This window comes from Gopherus flavomarginatus, chromosome 2 (assembly GCF_025201925.1).
Source record: "Gopherus flavomarginatus isolate rGopFla2 chromosome 2, rGopFla2.mat.asm, whole genome shotgun sequence".
Classification (NCBI taxonomy): Eukaryota; Metazoa; Chordata; order Testudines; family Testudinidae; genus Gopherus; species Gopherus flavomarginatus.
The window spans coordinates 34,115,107-34,137,686 of record NC_066618.1 but is presented as its reverse complement, the minus strand read 5'-3'; the positions used below and the strand labels follow the sequence as shown (position 1 = coordinate 34,137,686).

At 39.9% G+C, this 22,580-nt stretch overlaps 1 protein-coding gene across 5 annotated transcripts in view; it reads right to left on the bottom strand.

Annotated features, from left to right (window-relative positions):
- Positions 1 to 22,580, bottom strand: part of ODAD2 (outer dynein arm docking complex subunit 2) — a 173,819-nt gene that overhangs the window by 58,202 nt on the left and 93,037 nt on the right. For all 5 annotated transcript variants that reach the window (XM_050939024.1, XM_050939023.1, XM_050939022.1 and 2 more), the window contains 2 exons: positions 21,504 to 21,746; positions 4,497 to 4,611 (listed from right to left, as the gene is read on the bottom strand). In XM_050939024.1, the coding sequence (XP_050794981.1) occupies positions 4,497 to 4,611; positions 21,504 to 21,746 (358 nt within the window). The remainder of the gene's footprint in view (positions 1 to 4,496; positions 4,612 to 21,503; positions 21,747 to 22,580) is intronic.

Sequence of the window (22,580 nt, the reverse complement as noted above, 5' to 3'; positions counted from 1 at the left end):
TTTTCCCAGTTTTACTGCTTTACTAACTTGACTGCACTTTAAGGTATAGTCAGTTTCAGTGTATTGTTCATGGGGCTCATCCTTCCCCAATCCCTTTAAAGGGATGTGTACCAATAACATCAGCAGCTGAAATTGAAATTAATTATGAACAGACAGCAAGCAGGTGTGTGCCCAGAGAGAATAGGTAGGGGAGAGGATGGGTAAGCCTGAGCATGTTTAGTGTTCTGCTCTCAGGACTACCCAAAAGATTTCTCTAAACATAAAGAGAGGAGCAGAAAACCCTTATAACAATTTTTTAAATGTCAGGATTTACTATTTAAAGGTTCCTCTACCAGGAAACTGATTTTGTTTTTAATGTATCAGTTAAAATCATCATATTGATAGTGTCACCTTCAGTGGTGTGAAGAGCCTTTGTCTGCTACCCCACAGGCAAATTTCACAATAGCATTAATAAAACCTTTGTAGAGTTTTGCTACATTTTTCTGTTTGGATTGCTGTGCTTTGGAACAAAGGTATAAATAATGATTTTTGTGGTAGCATGATTCATAACACATAATTTAACATTCCAATATCAATAAGTTGAGTATACTTTTCTTTTCACTTTTTCATAATTATTTGCATTTCTTGGACAGTACACAGATATTCTGTCATTACCAACATTACTATAGTAGCGGTTTTTACGTTTTGAATTAAGAAACTAATTAATCTAAATCTGTTTCCATTAAGATCATTCTTTTGAATTAATAACCTACACAACTCCTCTATTCTTGCTTTGTAAAAGAGGCATGTATTCATATATTTATAGTTTATATATAAACTTTGAAAATTAATTTAATGCTCATGAAAGTGGATGACTAGTAGCACTGGCAGTTGTGCAAATTTTCCCACAGAGCTCCACTACCTCGATCACATTGATGCCAACTCGCAACTGCTTGCTCACAAGTCATTCTTAGGCCACTCTGGAATCCACCATGTGTAGTGGTTTATTGATATATAAAAACAGTGACTAACTTCAGACCAGCAAACTATCATTTGTAGCTTCCAGAGGTGGAATGGCTTATGCATTGGCCAGTACAACCTACCTCTTCATTTAAAAAATGTCTTAAATCTATCACACACAATATTACAGTAACCAAATCATTGTATTGGTATTAACAAACAGCAGTTTTAACTTTAATTCAACATCTTTTCTACAGCATAGTGACCCAAATTAGGCACTATGGTGTACGTGTGGTCTCTTCTAGCCTAGGACTCAGGGCACCTAGGTTCAATTCCCTGCTGTGCCATAGACTTCCTGCGTGATCTGGGGCAAGTTACTTAGTTTCTCTGCAGTTTAGCTACCCATCTGTAAAATGGAGATAACAGCATTTTCCTATCTCACAGGGGAGTTGTGAGGATAAATACATTAAAGATTGTTAGGTGCTTAGATACTATGGTAATAGAGGCCATTTCAGTGTGATGATAGATAGATAGATCCAGCACAGTAACTCTGTTACAACATCTAAACTAGTGTATTTTTAATTAGTTTCAGTAAAAGTTATGGAAATTTATTTTATTTCAGTATAGAAAGAACTGCATTGGTACACTGAACACTCAACGCACGTGTTCAGCACAAAACATAAATATGAATGTTATAGAACATAATTTTTAAATTCCATGAACATTACATGTTTTTGCAGGAAAATGGCTGTTCAGTTGTATGGCACAATTATAAAAATCCATATATTCAAAATACAGGTTACAATGGGCATTCCCTTTTGCTTCACCCTCTATAACCTGCACACTGCATACAAGAACCACTGCAGCTCATCCAAAATGAAGCAAAAAGAAGTTAAACCCAAATCCTAGGCCCAGAGCTACACGACACATAGCTTACACATAACTAGATAGGGTTGGGGAAGCCACAGTACATAAGCTTGTTTTAAAGACACAGACACCATTTTATCTCACAATATATAGAGAAGAATCAAGTGCATGGCATTTCTTGGTAGATCATGTGAATAGGTAAATATTATCTGTAACTAAAGAAATAATTCTGATTACATGCAAGCAGCCCCGCTTATGCTGCTATAATTGTCCCTTTATGTGGATCTTCTCCCATTCAATGCTTGGGGGAAAGGATGGTAACTGCCTCTATGTCACTGTGCCCCTATTTCCCAGGCCACACACAGAGATCTTTTTGCAGGATCAGAGATCTTAAGTTAGGCAGAGAGAGGTGGGAGAGGGGGCTGGCATGATGATGTACATAGCTTCCCATTCTTCACAAAACCAATGAAAAAACCAACAGAAAGTTAATGCAGCCTAAGTCTACAATATCTCTTCCATTGCTCTCTATACCCCAGGAAAAACACCTTTGAAAGGAATTTCAAGGGTGGGGTGGGGGTTTCTGGCAATACAACTCTCAGAGCCAGGTGAGCTAATACCCAGTATAGTCCCTAAGCCCAAGTGATGGGACACCTACTCAATTGTATAATGAAAAGTCTTAGCTGTCAAATACAGGCAACATGTATAGGTAATAACAGTCCAAGATACAGGCAGGTGCATCCCTTTCTTGAAAGAAGGGAAATACATGTGACATATCACTTGTTAATATAAAACCTTAGAGGAGAGCGTGTCAATAAAAACGAAAGGGAAATAGAATTCAGAATGACTTGGTTAGTTTGGGAAAAGGGCAGGTAAGTAGTCTCTAGAAATCAGTGTGGAAAACTGTAAGATGCTGAATCTATGAATCAAACTCATGAGGAAACATCCCTTCAACTGTTTCATGATGTTTATAAAGCATTAAAAAGAAAGGTAGATACACAGAAATTGTTGATCCTCTAAGTTGCTTAGTTCTTCACAGGAAATGTTGACTTCAGTGGGAGTTGAGAGCATTTGGTACAGTGATACTCAGACATCAGTAGTTCAGGAGCCAAATTAGCGATCATCATTACCCAAAATAGCCACAATAGTGTGAATTCATTGTTTCATTTACTATATACAGTATATATAATTATCACAACTTAATGACTGACCAGGTATTATTATTTTATCAACTACAATTGATTAATAACTTAATAAAAGCATCCAGATTGGCTAATAACTTAGACTGGTTAATAATTAAATCACACAGTGTTTTAATATCATGCTACAAAGAGCTGCAGGAGACACAATAAAGAGCCACTTGCAGCTCGTGAGCCTCAGTCCTGAGTATCACTGATTTAGTACTTCCAAGGGGCTCCAGCATCTCACAGGATCAGGTCTTTAAACGTTGTGCAGAATGATTTATATCAGTGACAGAGTACAAAGGAAAATCAAAACTTGTGTTAATGGGGTCATTCGTTAGAAATTGGAAGAAATCATTCCAGCCTTGTAGAAGAGTTTGTGATGCAAGACTACTAGATATTTTAGGGATATGCTTAAGAGAAACAAAACCTTTCATATTTACTGTACCATCGATCATGGGGTCTAATCTATTCTAGACCAGTAAAGGAAAATAGTCACCTTTTTATCTCTGTTTGGCAATCTATATGAAATAAATTAATAGTTCAGTTCTCTGTGCACAGCTTACTCCTGCACAAGAACTACCATTCACAACTGGCACTTTTCGTTGGCAGTCTGAGCAGAGAATCTAAGGATTTCATTGGCATGGAGACTGAAATACGCTCTCAAGCCAAAAGATGCTCCCCTGAGAACATGGTTGAGGTATGTAGGGTAGAGGAGAGCCACTAGCTGTGCTGTTCACGGTCTGTTAATAGAACACTTTTATTTTCATTATTGTTCAACTAGCACCTTTCAGGATGCTTTACTGGGAACAGTGTGCAGCGTTTCTGGTTACATTATTATAAAGATGACATTTTACAAACAGAGAAAGTACAATTAAGGACAACCAGGTTGCTATGAGCAGTAGATGGGTTTCTGTAGTTGTGTTTTAAATATTCGAATAAATATATTAAATTATTTAAAGCAGTTAAAAGAATACAAGTAAAAGGTGACTAATTAGCAAGACTTTAAATATGAATTATTGAAAATCATGAGAAAAATGTGATTATGATCTATAAATAAGGCTGTGATTCTGTCACAGAGGTCATGGATTCTTGTGATTTTCTGCAACTCCTGTGACTTTTGCAGCTGCAGTGGCTGGTGCAGCTGATCCCAGGGCTGCCAGAGCAGCTGGCCCTGGGGTCAGTGGCTGGAGCTCCCCACGGTCAGCTGCACAGGCCACTGCTTGGGCGGCCCAAGACAGCTGGCCGCAGGGAGCATCCAAGCAGCAGTCCCAGAGGCTGCTGTGGGGAGCACCCGAGCCGCAGTCCTGGGGGATGCCTTGGGGCCAGCCACTCCAGCTGCTGCTTGGGCGGCTGGCCTCAGGAAGCACCCAAGCAGCAGTCCCAGGGTGGCTGGCTGTGAGGAGGGCCCGAAAAGCAGTCTCCGGGGCCTCAGAGCAGCAGGTGTTGGGGGCAGTCACTAAATCTTAGCCTTATCTATAAACAATTATATTTTTGTAAATATATTCTCACCTTAGCATTTTCAATGCAGGGACAGATAGCCCACGCTGCACTTGCTTGAACATCTGGATGAGGATTTTTCAATAAGGACCACAACAAACGAACTCCATCTAAGCGGTCAATTATCCTATTATAGAAATAGACATTATGAAATCATAATTAATTATGGAGTAAACAATGTAAAATTGAAATTATGTAATTTTGTTTCAAAAGTCATGTCAAGAAATAGTGGTGTGATTTTTTTAAATAAACAGTCTTGTGTTATTTAAGTGCTAGTGGTTTATTGGTAACTAAATATTATCAAGATTTTCTATAAACGTTACTCACTGTCACTAGATGGTTGTGCACAAATTTTTTAGACAAAAAATGTGTTTTCCAATTAAAACTTATGGGTGTTGTTTATCTTTTTCTCAGTATTTACACTTAAAATGCTTTATTCAAGGAACCAGGCAAACTGCATTATATCTAAGACTCATGTAAACCTAGAAACAAGCTACGTGCGATTTTAATGAGCTACATGCAAGGTGAAACCTTAATTCAAACATACTAGTTTCTTTCATATAGTAACAAATATTTTCCAAAACAAATATTTATGCCAAAAAACTATGTACTTAACTTTTTATTCAGTTTATGTTTATTTACTTCACAGTATGACATAATTTAAAGTCCTATGTTTCTAATCTAGCTTTAGGAATTAAAATGGTCACACCATAGTGCATCTTTTGTTGGGCATGAATAATGTGTAACTTGTTTCCCATGTGTTCCCCACTAACAAGACTAACATTGAACACTGTGTTATAATTACTTAAACACACAGTAATCAAAGTATCTAAATGACTAGCTGAAAAATGAATTATCATCAGAGTCATCTCTCCACATATATCAATCAGTCTAGGGGATCATAACTTCACATTAGGGTCCACAGAGTACTTTAAATGGAGAGGAAGGCAAAACAAAACTTAATATCCTTTACAAACATGTCTTTGTTCAGAAAGGTATGTTAAACTCAAAGCAGATGAGATGAAGATAAAGAAAATCAGGCATACTTTGATTTCTAACCTCAAAAGTAAAAGTTTAAAAGTACACCAATAGTGCACATTTTATACTGTGAATCTTATAAAATACCACACAGAAACATATAATTGTGTTCACTATGTAAACGTTTGCCAGGATTTTTTTAAAACTAAGTATAAAATCAGTTCTGTACGTAATTATACAATTATATGATGCAGAAGAAATGACCTATAACATGAACTCTGTTTAAAGTAATGTGGGGCATTACTTACAACAAATTGATGCAACCTGGTTATATAATTTTGCTCTCAAAATCTAGATTTTTCCCCAGAACTAAGGAGGACCTGATTTTAAAAGCCCTTTTTAATGCAAGACCTGCTAAATTGAAGGCAGTCTCATTTATACACTCAGTGCCAAATATACCAACTGCCAGAAGAAAAGTCAACTGAGAAAGTAAGAAATCAGAGTTCGCATTGGCAGTAGCACAACAAACCATAACAGCCAGCGATTATCCAAGAAATCACCTAACCCAAAAAGTAGCTCTAGTTTGTTTTCTCCCCTAGTATTATGACAGTAACTTGGCAAACTATAGAAGATATGATGTCTTCTACTCAGAAGAACATCTTGTTACCGTAATCTTTCTTTTAGACTCATAGACTCATAGGTCAGAAGGGACCAATCTGATCATCTAGTCTGACCTCCTGCACAAGGCAGGCCACAGAACCCCACCCATCCAATTTTATAACAACCCCTATCCCAGGACCGAGTTATTGAAATCCTCAAAAATGGTTTGAAGACCTCAAGCTGCAGAGACACCACCAGCAAGCGACCCGTGCCCCACGCTGCAGGGGAAGGCGAAAAACCTCCAGGGCACCTGCCAATCCGCCCTGGAGGAAAATTCCTTCCCGACCCCAAATATGGCGATCAGCTAAACCCTGAGCATGTGGGCAAGAGTTACCAGCTAGCACCCAAGAAGGAATTCTCCGCAGCAACTCAGTACCCATCGCATGCAACATCTCCCCGCAGACCATCGAGCAGACCTGTCTGGTGGTAATTCAAGATCAATTGCCCAAATTAACGATCCTATCATAACATCCCCTCCATATACTTATCAAGCTTTGTCTTAAAGCCAGGAAAGTCTTTTGCCCCTACTACTTCCCTCGGAAGGCTATTCCAGAACTTCACTCCCCTAATGGTCAGAAACCTTCGTCTAATTTCAAGTCTAAACTTCCTAATATCCAGTTTATACCCATTCGTCCTCGTGGCTACATTAGTACTAAACTTAAATAATTCCTCTCCCTCCCTAACGTTAACCCCCTTGATATATTTATATAGGGCGAGCATATCCCCCCTCAGCCTTCTTTTGGCCAGGCTAAACAAGCCAAGCTCTTTGAGTCTCCTTTCATAAGGCAGTTTTTCCATTCCTCGGATCATCCTCGTAGCCCGTCTCTGAACCTGTTCCAGTTTGAATTCATCCTTCTTTTCTCTTCCTCCTCTCTTGAGGTTCCTCTGCATCTCTGCTAGAACCCCAAAGATTTCCCTCATTTTGCACTGTTTTACATAGTTTCACATGGACTCTAGTAAGTGCCACATTTCTACCAGCAACAAACAGCACTGCTTTTGAAGTCTATTAGTATCTCCATCCTTAGTCAATCAGAGAAGTTACCATTGAGCAATGGGAGGTACTTCCTCTCCTGAGTGACTAAATATATTGCCGAAGCAAATATGGTAGCCCATCACTGCTACCAGCCCTAGAATCAAGGGACAGAGGTTATGAACTGAACTCAGGTTTCCTGCACTGCACTACAGAGCACAACTTCTAGGCTGGTTCAGCTTTCTCTTGTATTTTCCTTTAATCCTTCTTTCCCTTGCAAATTGACTGTCATTATGTTTTCCGTTTTCCTATCTGCTATTCTAGTCTATAATTTTTCATACTGCACTCATCACCACAATGCATCTTGGCTCAAGTTAGGTTGTCTCCCATATTATTATTATTATTTGTATGACAGTAGCACCTGTTGCCACTACTGAGATTGGGACCCCATTGTGCTAGGTACTGCACAAACACTTAATAAGAGACTGTTCCTGTCCCATAGAGTTTGCAAACAAAACAGAAGAGTCAGACAAAAGGCAGAAGAAAGAAATTATTATCCCCCTTTTACAGACATTACTGAGCCACACAGAGATTATGTAATTTCCCAGGGTCACACAGGGACTGTGTGGCAGAGTCAAGAAACTGACCAAGTTTCCTGAGTCACAGTTCAGTGGAATTGAAACCATCACAAAACTATTCTTCCTCCTTGAAGCATCTCCCACTTCCCAATGCCTGACCTGGCTTTTCTGGAAGCAACATTTCTTGTGTGTGACTAAAGTTGAGGCTATTGATTAACAGTATAAACCAACTGACTGACTTCAATCATGATTTGTTCTAAAAAATGTTCAATAAAAATGTTCATCAGAGTCATCTCTCCACATATATCAATCAGTCTAGGGGATCATAACTTCACATTAGGGTCCACAGAGTACTTTAAATGGAGAGGAAGGCAAAACAAAACTTAATATCCTTTACAAACATGTCTTTGTTCAGAAAGGTATGTTAAACTCAAAGCAGATGAGATGAAGATAAAGAAAATCAGGCATACTTTGACCAATAAACCAAATTTAGCCAAATTCATTGTCTAAAGATAAAGCAATACAGTAAGAAAAGAAGACATACATACCCTCCTTCAAGGAAGCAATTCTTATCTTGCAGCATATTCACCTTACACAGAAGGTGTGCTTTAAAGACACCTACCTAAAAGTACTTCTGTTTATATTCTGGTTGTTTACAAGCTAAAAGCCCCCTACACATCACTTGAAGTTTAGGTTTAACCCACTAATTTGTGCCAGCTTTGTCTGGGGTTCCCAAATTCTAATCCCAGAAAACCAAACACCCTTGCCCCGCCCACTTCCCCATGGTCCTGCCCATGCCCCATCCCTCCTCGGAGGCCCCACCCCTGCTCACTCCATCCCTCCTCCCTCCATTGCTTGCTCTCCCCCACCCATTTTCATCAGGCTGTTCTAAGAGGTTAGGGTGTGGGAGAGGGTGAGGGCACCAGCTGGGGGTTTGGGCTATGGGGTGGAGCCAGAGATGAGGGGTTTGGGGTGCAGAAGGGTCTCTGGGATGGGGGGTGCAGCTGAGGGGTTCAGAGTGTGGGAGGTGGCTCTGGGCTGTGGCAGGGGACTGGGGTGTGAGAGGAGGTGATGGCTCTGGTTGAGTGTGAGCTCTGGGGTGGAGCCATAGATGAGGGATTTGGGGTGCAGGAGGGGGCTCTGGGCTGGGGCCAAGGGGTTCAGAGTGTCCCTTCAGTTCCTAGATGGAGGGGCAGCCAGGGAGCTTTGCGCGATGACCCTGCCCACAGGCACCATCCCCATAGCTCCCATTGGCCGTGGTTCCTGGCCAATGGGAGCTGAGGAGCCAGCCCTTGGGGCAGGGGCTGTGTGCAGTGCCCCTGTGGCTGCCTCTTTGCCTTGTGGAGTCAAGCAGGGAGCCTGGCAGCCCCACTGCACCGCTAACCTGACTTTTAATGGCCCGGTCAGCGGTGCTGACCAGAGTCACCAGGGTCCTTTTTCAACCAAGTGTTCCAGTCAAAAAACAGACATCTGGCAACCCTAGCTTTGTCCTTGGTACATCCCTGTACTTTCCCATATTTTGTTTTGAATACTACATTCCAGATGATGATGAGCCATGATAGTACTAACAGTACTTGGTATAAAGTATTCATGTATTATTGCTTTGACAAGTTTCCTATTTTCTAATACCAAAGCTGAGTTTAGCTTTGTAAAGCATTGTGGGATACCTGACATGGGGGAACACAATTGTGGGAGGAGCATAATACATTCAGTTAACATACCTTTCCAACATCCATATATATAATGTATATTATATTAATACCATGCACATAATACCATTAATGTGGTGTTTACTACATCTAACAAATACATATTGATTAACAAAGCTCTTTTCTGGTGAGATGGCTTTTTCTTCATCTTTTTTTTTTGTCTCTACCTCTTCTTAGCCTTTCCTGATTTTCTTTTCTCTTCTCCTGCTCTCTCAAATATTCCCCATTGCTTATTTCCTTTAGCCATGATTTTCTTCTTGCCACATAAATAGCTGCATGCATAACTTCAAAGTCTAAATCAAGTATTGGTAAGCTATGTACCATTTCAGAATAATACATTCAAAAATGTCTAATGGAAAATGGAGGCAAATATTAAATTTATTATATTTCCTCATCATTTATATATTGACTAATTTAGCTGAAGTATGCAGATTCATATGAAAATGACTTACTGGCCTTCACAGAAAATTCCCATTGAAGTCAATGTTACAAGTGTATAGTTATACTCAGATTCTGGCTCACAAAGTCCATTCAAGATGGAATAACCAGAACAAGAAACAATGGTGGCAAAAATCTGTGAAGTGCTGAGCACTTGCAATTTGCATTGGAGTCAATGGACCCGATCCTGCTCCTGTTAAAGGGAGTTCTGCCATTCTCTTCAACAATGGAACAGTACTGGGCCCAAAGCAGACTTAAAATGCATAATAAGAAAGAATGCACATAGGTGCTAAGTTGATGGGTGAAACCCTCTCATTGACATAATCCTGTCTACACCAGAAGTTTGGTCGTATAACTGTGTCGCTCAGGGGTGTGTTTTCCACACTCTTGAGCCACATAATTATACTGACATAGGTCTCTAGTGTAGACCATGGCTTAGCTGTGACTGAGCTGCACTCAGTGCAGCTGAAACATGGATGTGGGGAAAAGGTAGCTGTATGCTACCTTTTCAGGCCCAGAGTTCTGGGGCTGGTTGGAAACTGGTCTGGCTTGTTCAGTGGCATAATTTAGAGCAGCTTGTAGGTTTTCCATGGCCTCAAGCAGCTGTTCTGGCAACTGGGAATAACCAGAGTGTATTCTATCAGTGCCCTTTTCCACTGGCCACAACTTCTATACCACGAACCAAGAGTGAGGGTGGCATAGAGCTGCTGTCAGCTCTGCACTATTTGAGGATTCCCCTTACAAAAGGGGAATTCCCAGGAGGCTAAGCAAAACTAATTTCCAGGGACACTCAAAACAGCTGACCAACTGTATGCATATAGAATGCATGCCTTATGGGCATTGAATTTCAGAGCAGTTCAGTCAGTTTCCTAGGATGAGATGTTGCTGCTGTTTCTATGACCAATTCTGGGCAGACTTTGGTCATAATGGAGAGGTGGTTACTTAGTACAGATAATTTTATATCATAAAATGCTTGGGAAGACCTTGGGGTTGTTGCTTAGGATCACTAGTTATTTAATAAAGACTGTCTTTCACACAGGTTTCACTGTATTTATTTTAAAGACCTTCAAAGCTATCATGGCTAAGTTTGTTTGCTGGCCAGGATAACAGTTCTAGGAATACAAATCAATTTTCTATTCCTACATTTTAATAAAAATGTAATCTATACAAACTGATTTTGCATTCAAATAATTTGATATTGAATATTTCCAGCTTAAACTTTAACATGAATTGCTCAAACAAACATGCATGCCTCTCTAGCTATCTGTTTGTTATATCTATCATCTTCTTTGAAACAATACTATTTGCCAGCACTTTTGAGAAGTCTAAGCATATCTCCTGCCAACTGAGACCACATGTACAAACATAAACAAACAATGTTATATTGAGTCTATTTTGTGCTCACTGGTAAAATTACAGGGTTTACTTCTGGTAGAGTGTAATCTCATCTTTTCTGACACCACAATTTAATATGTTTTTTAAAACTTTCACAATATTTTTTTGCAAACTGCTTTGATAAATTGTATATCAGTGACTCTAAATCCATCTGGTTAAAATAATCTTATATTTTAGTCCATAAGACTCTAATGATTCAGCATTGAAAACTAGATTTAAAATCTATAGATTTTCTAAACAAAAGGGCTCATGAAAATGTAGTAAAATTTAAAAAACGGAATACGAAATAAACGCATATAGCATCCTTAATAGAAAAATAATGACTGGAAAAGAACTGCCTCAAAATAAGAAATAAGAACATTGCAGTTGGTGAGGACACATCATAAGGTTGTGCAGGAGAATAGATATGGAGAATAACAACGCATTTTGTACCCTGGATTGGTGAAGCTCATTCACATAGCTATGCTTTGGGGAAAGATAAATTATCTGTTGTTATACAAGTGCCTGCCATACTACCATGAAGAAGCTTGCATGCTCACCCAGCCTCCAAGGGCTTCATCCTGTGATAAAGTTGCATTAACATGAGGATGAAGGAGTGGACTAATTTGGAGAAAAATGTAATTTCATGATCCATCTCTTCCCTCCCCATGCCCATATCTACACTTAGAACAATTTAATTTGCATGAGTTGCCTTAGAATATCACCAAGATTAGGTGCAGCACAGCAGAAAGTGCCTACTCAGACACTCCACATGCAAAGAAATTTAAGGTCTCACTCTAAAAGAAGCACAGAGAAACCAAACAGAAAAGATCTACAGAAGACCTATCTTCATAAGAAGGGGAACTGGATTAATCCTACCCCCTTGTTGATGCAGGTTTGCTCTCTGCAGTATATTTTCTAGTGCTTTGGGCAGTCGAGCACTTAATCATTCCATGTTATGGGGATTCCAGCATTTCCCTTAGGAAATTATTCCACAATCTAATAGACTTCACTATTGAAACTTTTCCTGATATTCAACCTAAATTTTCACTTTCTTAATCCCATCCTCCTAATTATACTCTCTTGAACAATTCTAAATGATTCCTCTCCATCCTCATTATTTGCAATATTCAGTTTAGGAACTTGAATATTTATTTTTTTAATTAATTACACAAAGTACTAGGTAAGTTCCCCTGTCAAACAGTGTGTACAGATTCAGATAGCTGGTAGTAATTGCTTATGCTAACATGATGACTTTAGTAATGCATGAGATCTGGTTCCAGGAAAAACAGAGATGCCACACAATACGAGATTGCTCAGCCATAGCTTGCTGAACAAATGCAGCTAGGGAAACAACACAATGCTAGTTTCTCTTTGAAAAATCTACACTAAGGCCTAGATTCTCCCCTGTGATGTGGCTACTTTGCCCTGCACTGCTGGTGAATATTAGCTCAAGAACAGCTGGACATGGGAGGATCACCTCAGTGCAAGAGAATCCGCCCATGCTGCAGAGTGGCAGTTGCAGCTCCTAACCCCCTTACCCCTGCCTTCCTGACAGGTATAGGGGGAAGGGAGGGTATAAGACCTACAAGTCAGATTTTCCAAGGCAAGAACTAACAGTACAAACAGGTGATCTACTAGGACACATCTGAAGCCACTCACTGGAAAAAACAAATAGGAATTGTGGGAGATAAGAGGGGATCAATCAGCTGAACCAGAAAGGGCACAAAAACTGTAGCCAGCAGCTCTCATCACCTGAAAGGCACACAGTATTGAAGGGAGCTTGCCTTGTTGTTTTTTTTTCTAGAGGAAGATATTGGTGGATCTCCATCACCTTGAAAAGATTGAAAATGAAAGATGGATGTATGAAGAGGTTGCCAAGAGATCAAAAAAGGAGCATTTCATCTGCCAGGTACAGATAGTTATTCTGGGCATAACTGAGCAGATCCCTCAAAAAGAAGTTACTTGCTGATATCATTCCTATATAAAGATGTAGTAGGGAATGAGGCGGCAAGCCTCCCTACACAGCACTCCTATCAAATTAAAAACCATTAACAAAATGAGATGACAAAGGATTCCAGGCAACCATCTTTCATCAGGGTAATCTGCAGTCCCATTAGCACTCTGAAAAGATTAACAGAGATGGAGTGAATAGGGGCACTGTAGCCCTTCCTATGGACATGATGAACATTTAGACTTTGTCTATGCTAGCACTTTTGTCAGCAAAACTTTTGTCAGTCAGGGTGTGAAAAAAACACACCCCTGACCGACATAAGTCTCACCAACAAAAGCGCCACTGTGGACAGTAATATGTCGGCAGGACAGCGTTTCCCACCAACGTAGCTACTGTTGCTCATTGGGGGGGTGACTTAATTATGCCGGCAGGAGAGCTGTGGTCCATAGTGTAGACAAAGCCTACTGTTTCAAAGTCTTTTGGCTGGGAGAAATTCACAATGAGAGTATCTTATCAAAAGATTTACATTTAGCTGCCTTTTTTAAAAAATGAGAAGATATAGGTGGGGCAGGATTTGGGGAAGGGCTCTGTGTCTTATTTTTCTGATCTATTTTATATAATTGCAATATCAATTTATTTTTAGGTACATACTTGTATATGTTTCTAAATCTGATTTATTATAACAGGATAATATACTATGCTGTATTTATATTCTGGGATGAGGAGGGGATTTAAAATCAACAAATATAAATACTTAGTACTTGAGCTGTTTAGTGTACTAATAGATTCCAAACCATGGAACTGTCACATCTCTACATTAAAAAACCGTAGAGCGGGTGGTCCAATGTTCCTCACCTTATTAAAAAAACTATAAAAACTCAATGGTATGCTTAAAAAATAGCAGCCCGAGAGAACATGTAGAGCAGAACGGAGAGCTGACTATGATTACACCTAGACCAGGACAGAGAACTGACTGCCTTTAATTTCTGTACAGCACTTAAAATAACCAGGGTGAAATCCTGGCTCCTGCTGGATGCCACCCTGTGATGATAAGTTCTATATAAATTTAGAAAAACATATATATTAGACAGAGTTTTTGATTGGCCAAGATTCTTATATTTAGTTCTTATAATCTTTCCACTCAAATTAATCCCTTCAGCCCTATTTTTCATATTCTTCTCTCAAATCTCTCCAGTGAATCTCATTCTGATTCAGAGATGTCCAGATCTGAATACAATATTCCCATATGTGGTCTCTTGCTATTTCTAATAATGTCAGAAATTTCAGTTCTAGTGGTAGTGTCGGTGATTAATAGCTTGAGGGAAATTGCTCATCAGTTTTGGCAAATTCAACGCTATTACTATTCCCCATAAACCTTGCGATGGGTTTCAACATAATACTGCCAAACTCTATTTTCAGTATTTCAGTATCATTAAGTTGATAGTTGATTATCCTTCCTTGATTATTATAGCAGCACCAAACTACTGAAGTGACAGAGGTTGAACAATGTCTATATAAAGCCTTTACTTTGAACTACCCTTAACTTTAGTTAATATATTCCTTTGAAGCGAAGACTTTGCATGCTTGTTTCCAAGCTTGCTGTTAGTCAGAGAATGATGATTTTTGACAAGTTTCACAAAACCGTTGTAGACAATTGTGAGGTGTCAGAACATTAAAAAAATATGCTCCAATTTTGCAAATGCAGACTGGAGGGCTGTGCAAGGCAGAGGAGAGTTCTGCAAAATACTTTTCCCATTCCTGTCCCCAAGGAAAGTCTCCTGCAGGTGTTCTGTGGGATTCAGACTCTACTGATCTTGCTGGGACAGGCTAGGGGCAGCGTTATAAAGCCAACAGACTTCTCTTTGCTGATTGAATCAGATTTACCGGGCCTACAACCCCTCTTCCTTGGAAAGTGGGGATTTTCAAGGGCAACAACTGGCAGAGGACTCTGTGGCAGCAGAGCTTCACTAGCAGCAGTCAGCTTCCAAAGAATTTTATTTGCTTTCAATGGCCTACAGGAGATCCACAGAGTTTTGGTGCCCAATTCCAGGCTGGTACTATGTGAGTGAGGAGGCCAACCTGCCTCCTTCCTCACCAACGGAAGAATTTCCCAGCTTTTATGTGAGAAAAACCTAAAAAAGGGAGGATATCAGGTGCTAATCTTTTTAATTGAAGGTTTGTTTTGCATATTATTCATAAACAACTTCATTGGAAACTTTACATTAGGCATGCCATTAGTCCCTAGCAAACATTAATCATCTTGCATAAATAAAACAAAGAATACACTGAACATGCACAGAACATGATGCAACCACATGGAATCTCACTATGGCTCTCTTCACTGATTCTGCTTGCCTGTCTAGGTTCCTCTGTCCATTCTCACAATATCTTGATACTATTCGTGCAAACTCTTCTGTACAGCTCCACCTCATGAATTGGCCATCTCTTTTCAGTCCACATCTGAAAACATATTTTTCTCCCTTCCTACCTCTATCCCTATCACTATTGGCATGGAGAGGAATAGTTTGTTCAGAAGGAGAGGCAGGAAAAAAAGGGAGAAGGTGCTGCATTGTACATCAAGAATATATACAGTTGTTCTAAACAGGTTCAGATTAACCACTGTGCACTCAGTGCACTTGCATGAGGCCCCCATCTCTGTTCCACTGACCACTGGAAAAAGAAAATCAGTTTGCACAGACACAAAAAAATCAACCCTCAGCCAGGAAGAGAGCAGGGCAGGGCGTCACTGGAGCAGGGCAATGCTTACATGCTGAGGTGAGAGCCAATGGGGCAGAGCGGGGAACCAGCCCAGCCCCATGAGACAGGAGCCTCTGTGGGGTGAGTGAGGCGCAGGCTTGCTCTCTAATGCCCATCTGGGCCTCCCACTCCCCGGAGGACAGGTCTGACCCTTCCCTCGGGGCCTCCCACTCCTCAGAACAGAATCCTCTCCAGGGCCGCCTACCCCTTTAGGGCAGGACCCAACTCCCCCCAGGGCCTCCTACACCTGAGGGAAGCTCTGCCTCGGAGGTACAGAATGTAGAGGGGCCCAATTGCCATAGTGCAAAGAGCAACAAATTATTTAACCCAGCCCTGGTTCTGAGGTACACAAGAAGGTGAGAGGCAGACCAATTGAAAGTGTCTGGCTAAATACAGAAGGGGAAAAAGGAGAGCAGTGTCATGGTAGGAGTCTACTATAGACCACCAACTCAAGAGGCGGAGGTGAATGAGGCATTTCTAGTACAAACAACAGAAATATGCAAAACATAAGTAGTAGTAATGGGGGACTTCAACTACCCAGACATCTGTTGGAAATCTTTAATAGGTTCTTGGAATGTGTTGGGGACATCTTGTTTCAGAAGCTGGAGGAAATAACTGGGATGGCAGCCATTTTAGACTTTTTAGACTTGATTTTGACTAACAGGGATGAATTGGTTGTGAATCTGAAGGTGGAAGGCAACTTGGGTGAAAGTGACCATAAAATTACAGACTTCATGTCCTCAATGTGTTGCTCTCCCTCCTTGCTTTCCTTAGAGTCATGAAATCTGTAATTTTATGATCACTTTCACCCAAGTTGCCTTCCACCTTCAGACTCACAAACTCAGATTACTGGTAAGTAAAATCCCAAGGGAAGAAAATCTATAGGGAAAAGGCCCAATGATAAACTATCCCACTGTGGAGGAAATATAGGAAGAATAGTAAGAAGCCAATATGGCTGGATCAGGAGCTCTTTAAGAACCTGTTCATTACAAAGGAATCCTAGAAAAAGTGGAAACATGGACAAATTGCTAAGGAATAAAAAAGCAATCATCCATGTTTCCATTTTTCTTTCCTCCACACTGGATTATTTTAGCGTTGGGCCTTTAATACTGTCTCTTTGAGAGAAAACTGCCAGCTGTCCTGAACTCCTTTTCCCCACAGATTTTCTTCCCAGGGGACCTTACTTACTAATTCTCTGAGTTTGTTAAAAGTCTGCTTTTTTGAAGTCCACTGACATCTTGATTTTAGTAAGGCTTTTGACATAGTCCAGTAAGACATTCTGATAAGTAAACTAGGGAAATGTGGTCTAGATGAAATTACTGTAAAGTAGGTTCATAACTGGTTGAAAAATATACTCAAACAGTAGTTACAATGGTCTGCTGTGAAACTGGGAGTCCATATCTAGTGGAGTCCTTCAAGGGTCTGTTCTGGTCCCAATACTATTCAATATTTTAATTAATTACTTGGATAATGAAATGGAGAGTATGCTTATAAAATCTGCTGATGACACCAAGCTGGGAGAGATTGCAAGCACTTTGGAAGACAGGATTAGAATTCAAAACAACCTTGACAAATTGGAGAACAGGTCTGAAATCAACATGATGAAATTCAGTAAAGACAAATGCAAATTACTAGATTGGGAAAAAAAAATCAAATGCATAAACACAAGATGGGGCATAACTGGCTAGACAGCAGCACTGCTGAAAAGGAACTAGGGTGTATAGCGGAACACAAATTGAACATGAGTCTACAATGTTATGCAGCTGTGAAAAAGACAAATATCATTCCGGGTATATTAACAGGAGTGTCGTATGTGAAAGATGGGAGGTAATTGTTCTGCTCTACTTGGCACTTGTGAGGCCTCAGATGGAGTACTGTGTCCAGTTCTGGATGCCAGACTTTAAGAAATATATGGAGAAATTAGAGACATTCCAGAGGAGAACAACAAAAATGATAAAAGCTTTAGAAAATCTGACCTATGAGGAAAGGTTAAAAGAACTGAGAATGTTTAATCTAGAGGAAAGTAGACTGAGGAGGAACCTGGTCATAGTCTTCAAATATGTTAAGGGCTGTTATAGCAAGGATGGTGATCCATTGTTCTATATGTGCACTGAAGGCAGGACAAGAAGGCAGGCTTAATCAGCAGCAAGGGAGATTTTAGGGAAAACTTTCTAACTATAAGGGTAGTTAAGTACTAGAACAGGTTACCAAGGGAGGCTGTGGAATCCCTGTCTTTAGAGGTTTTTAAGAACAGGTTAGACAAACACCTATCATGGATGGTCTAAGTATATTCAGTCCTGTCTCAGTGTGGGAGGGGATAGATTAGATCAGTGGTTCCCAAACTTTTGTGTAAGATGACCAACAAGTTACATTTTGTCTTTTTTTGTGACCCACCAAGGCTCCAAATTTGGTGAGATCCCCCCAAAATCATGGGCCAGTGTTCTTCTCTTTCTCTACCACCTCCTCCTTCTTGCCCTGCCACGGGGGAAATGACCACCCACAGCAGCGCCCTCCACCACAGCACTACAAGACTAATCCCAGCCTGGAAGGGAGGTCTGGGTGGGCGCAGGGGTTGAGGGGTGATCTTGCCCACACTTGCCCTGCAATGGTGGCTCCTGTGCCTCAGGGCTGGGCCTGGCTCCCTGCTCTGAGTGTTATGACCCGGCGCACAGGGTTGCAGCACCATTCAGATTTGGCCCAGTGCCCTTCTGTGTGCCAGATCACAACACAATTAACTAAAATTTGGTCCAGCTGCTAGTCTGTCGTAACAGACTAGCAACCAGGCCAAACCTGATAAGTGATGTGATCCTGTGCACCAGGTTGCAATGTCCGGAGTGGGGAGCTAGGGCAAGAGCTGCCACTGCAGGGTGGGCTCACTCTTCAACACCCTCCACTCCAGAATCTCCTCTCTACACCAGGCCTGCAACCCATCTAGAAATTTTCTGTGACCCACAGTTTGGGAAACACTGGACTAGATGACCTCCTGAGGCCTCTTCCAGCCCTACATTTCTATGATTCTACTAATTAACTCTGTAAAGCATTTTGAGATATGGGGTGAAATCCTGGCCTCAATAAAGTCAATGAGCCAATCACAATGGCAGGCCCTGTGAATAGGGGCCATATCTCTCAACTGTCTCTCACTGCAAGGAATGTCACTCATTTTAGTCCCAAAATTAGCTATTTTCCACACATATTAGGTATCCTCTCACTTTTTTGTTGACACTTAACAGAAAAAAAATATATGAAAGGAATGAACCCCACAGCATTTTAAGTTTCCTGCATGAATAATTTTTTTGTGTCTCACATTTTGGTTTTGTCAAACATTATGTCCCACATTTGGTGTTTGGCATTGAGTGATATGGTAGTGACTGCTTATTCTCATCTCCCTTGCTAGCCAAACTGCCTAGAAAAGGATAGTGTGGGGAAGCGGAGAGCCAATGGCTTCAGTTCTCTGGCCTGTCTGTGGAGCAGAACTGGTACACTAGGAATAACAATGGATGACTCAGAGTGTGCACCCTCCATGCATAATGGGGACCTCTAGTGTCTCATTCCTTTAAGGTGCTGAGCACTAAATCCAGCAAATCATTTAAGTATATGCTGAATTTTAAGCATGTGATTAGTTCCACTGAAGTCAATGGAATTAAATCACATGCTTAGACTTAAATATGTACTTAATTGCTTTTCTAGATCAGGACCAGAGTACTCTGCATCTTGCAGGACTAAATCCTAGGAAAGACTGTAGCACAATCTCTCCCAGTGCTGCTGAGGGATGGAGCAGATCTGCACTGCAGTCTGCAAAGAGTTACGTGTGAATCGCACACTCTAGCTCATAATAAGCAGTTAGCTGTGCCTGCTTTTTTCTAGTAATAAAAAATACATTTTAGTCCTGGACTACAAATTTGCTTCCTTAGTTATCTAGTGTTGAAAATAATTTCAATGGAGAAAAATTTTCATATGATTCTAATTTGAGATTCAATTCCTTCCCCCAATCTTGGCAACCCTTTTTAAAATTTCCTCCCAAACAACCTGTACTCTCTCCTTCTCAAACACAAGATGGACTTTGTTTGACCACAATTTTAGCAATAACTTATGTTATTTTTGGTGCTTAGATTGACCACATTTCAGAATGAAGCTATCCATACTGGGTATTTGAAGTGATAGCCCTGAGTACTGGAGTATGTCTGAGGTTTTACGAGTGTCAATTTATATTTATTGGTGTTTGAATTTCTCAGTTGATTTATGATGTTCATTCTGTTGGATTAATATATCAGTGTATAAGGCTGATGCTTACAATTCTTCATATGAAATATGCTGTGGAGTTTATTTCATTTATGCATACTTTTATACTACATGACTAACACTGTTCATATATGCCATGTTTACAGTTGTGCACTATCTAGGCTTTTGCCACTGGGTGACAGCCAACGCATGAAAACAAAAGCCCTATTCAGCAAAAGGAATCTTTGCAGTGCTATATGAATATCAAGTGAATTATGCAAATCAGAACAGCAGGGGAATAAGACAACTATCTCTTTCTGACCATGCTCATGTGTGAGGAGGGAATTATGCCCATAACCTTGGGGAAAATGTCCCTGTTCTAAACACAGCAGACATACTAAATGCAGACCTGAATATTTTATTGGAACATTTCTCAAAAAATTTAAAGTTTGATTTTCGCAAGCTGTACAAATCTGACAAGTCAGAGAGCAGTAACGTTCTGAATAAAACATCAACTTTTTTCTTTGGTTCTGTATGTGTGCTAGTGGGGGGGTGGGGGGGTGTATACTTGTCTAAAAAAGAGAAAAGGGGTGTGTGTGTTAATTTATAAAGAGAATTAACATGGATTTTTTGTTTCCAAGTTAAAATACTAATAATATTGCTATTATAAGAGTTTCAAAAAAACCTTTTTCACAGTGCTAACTGAACACATTTCTGTCACTATAACTTTTCTATAATTTGAGCCTCAATGTCGGGTAAGTTGAGGAAAAATATGTCCTCAGCTGTGAGCACTTGAAACCGGGAATTTATAAACCAGTTCTGAAAGTTTAAATCAGATCTGGATAAAATAAAATTTTTTAAGATTTATCCTAATCTTTCACGAACGCAAAATCTTTTTCTTCCAATAAAGTACTTTTCTGCTGAAATGTTTGTCTTTCTATATCGCATTATCTACAGTAACTCATACCAAAAATACACATTCTGTGGAAAGTCAAAAATACAGGTATTGCTCAAAACAGTCACTGAACAAAGCCAACACTAACTTGACAAAAGCAAAACCTATAAATGTGCTTACACTGTGAAACAACTGAGAAATTAACTGGAGTTTTAATGCAGGAGGAGGTCATACTAGTGTGTTATGAATAATATTCTGAGCTGGTTGATATTAAAATAATACATCACATATTTGGTACAATGGGACAATATAAAAATTAACTATTCTGTGACTTAAATGCAGAATTGATGGCAAATAAATCTCTCCTTTTTTTCATTTCACATAACAACCTTATCTATATTCATGTTAGAATGTCTAATGTTTAGCCATCACAACTGCCAGTATTTTTCATTTACATGAACCATTTAAAATGAAGATGAGCAACTTACATCATATTTTCAGGTTCTGTTGCACAAGCTCCCACTGCTTTCGTGACATTCACAAGAAGTGCCTTATTGGTTCCAGTAAGTAAATTAACTAGGGGTGGGATGCCACCACATTTTCGGATAATAGCTCTATTTGCCGGCTCCTGACAACATTCCCCTAATGCTCCAACCACATTCACAAGGACTTCTTCAGGTTGATCAGTTAGTAGTACTACCAAAGTTTCAATGGCTTTGTATTCTCGAAATCTAAATGTTAAGAAAAAAAACCAAAAACATTATTTCCATTGTATTAAGGTTACAAGACAATGTTTTCATTTTATAAACAAATCGTGTTGCTAAACAAACAACTGCATGTGTTATTCATTCAAAAATAGTTATTGGAAATGTAATGTACAATGAAACAGTATGGTGAGGAGAGGCTGAGGGAACTGGGCTTATTTAGTCTGCAGAAGAGAAGATTGAGGAGGGATTTGATAGCAGCCTTCAGCTACCTGAAGGGGAGTTCCAAAGAGGATGGAGCTAGGCTGTTCTGAGTGGTGGCAGATGACAGAACTAGCAGCAATGGTCTCAAATTGCAGTGGGGGAGGTCTAGGTTGGATATTAGGAAAAACTATTTCACAAGGAGGGTGGTGAAGCACTGGAATGGGTTACCTAGGGAGGTGGTGGAATCTCCATCCTTAGAGGTTTTTAAGGCCTGGCTTGACAAAACCCTGTCTGGGATGATTTAGTTGGGGTTGGTCCTGCCTTGAGCAGGGGGTTGAACTAGATGACCTCCTGAGGTCTCTTCCAACCCTAACTTCTATGACTTTTTAATATTTTTTATTTCAATTAATAGTTTTTTTAAAAAGAAAAAACAATAACCATTTATTCCCAAATTAACCACTCACCATCAAAAATAAAGTTTACTTATTTTTATTTTATTGGGTAACGCTGGAGATGACTGGTTTGGGATTTTGCTGCAGTATGATCACATGAGTCTAGTGCTTGTGTTCACACTTTATCTACTTATTTATTTTATACTATGTTAATTTAATTTCTAGGTTAAAGTTAAAATTCTTGGGCCCGACCTGGGCAGACAGA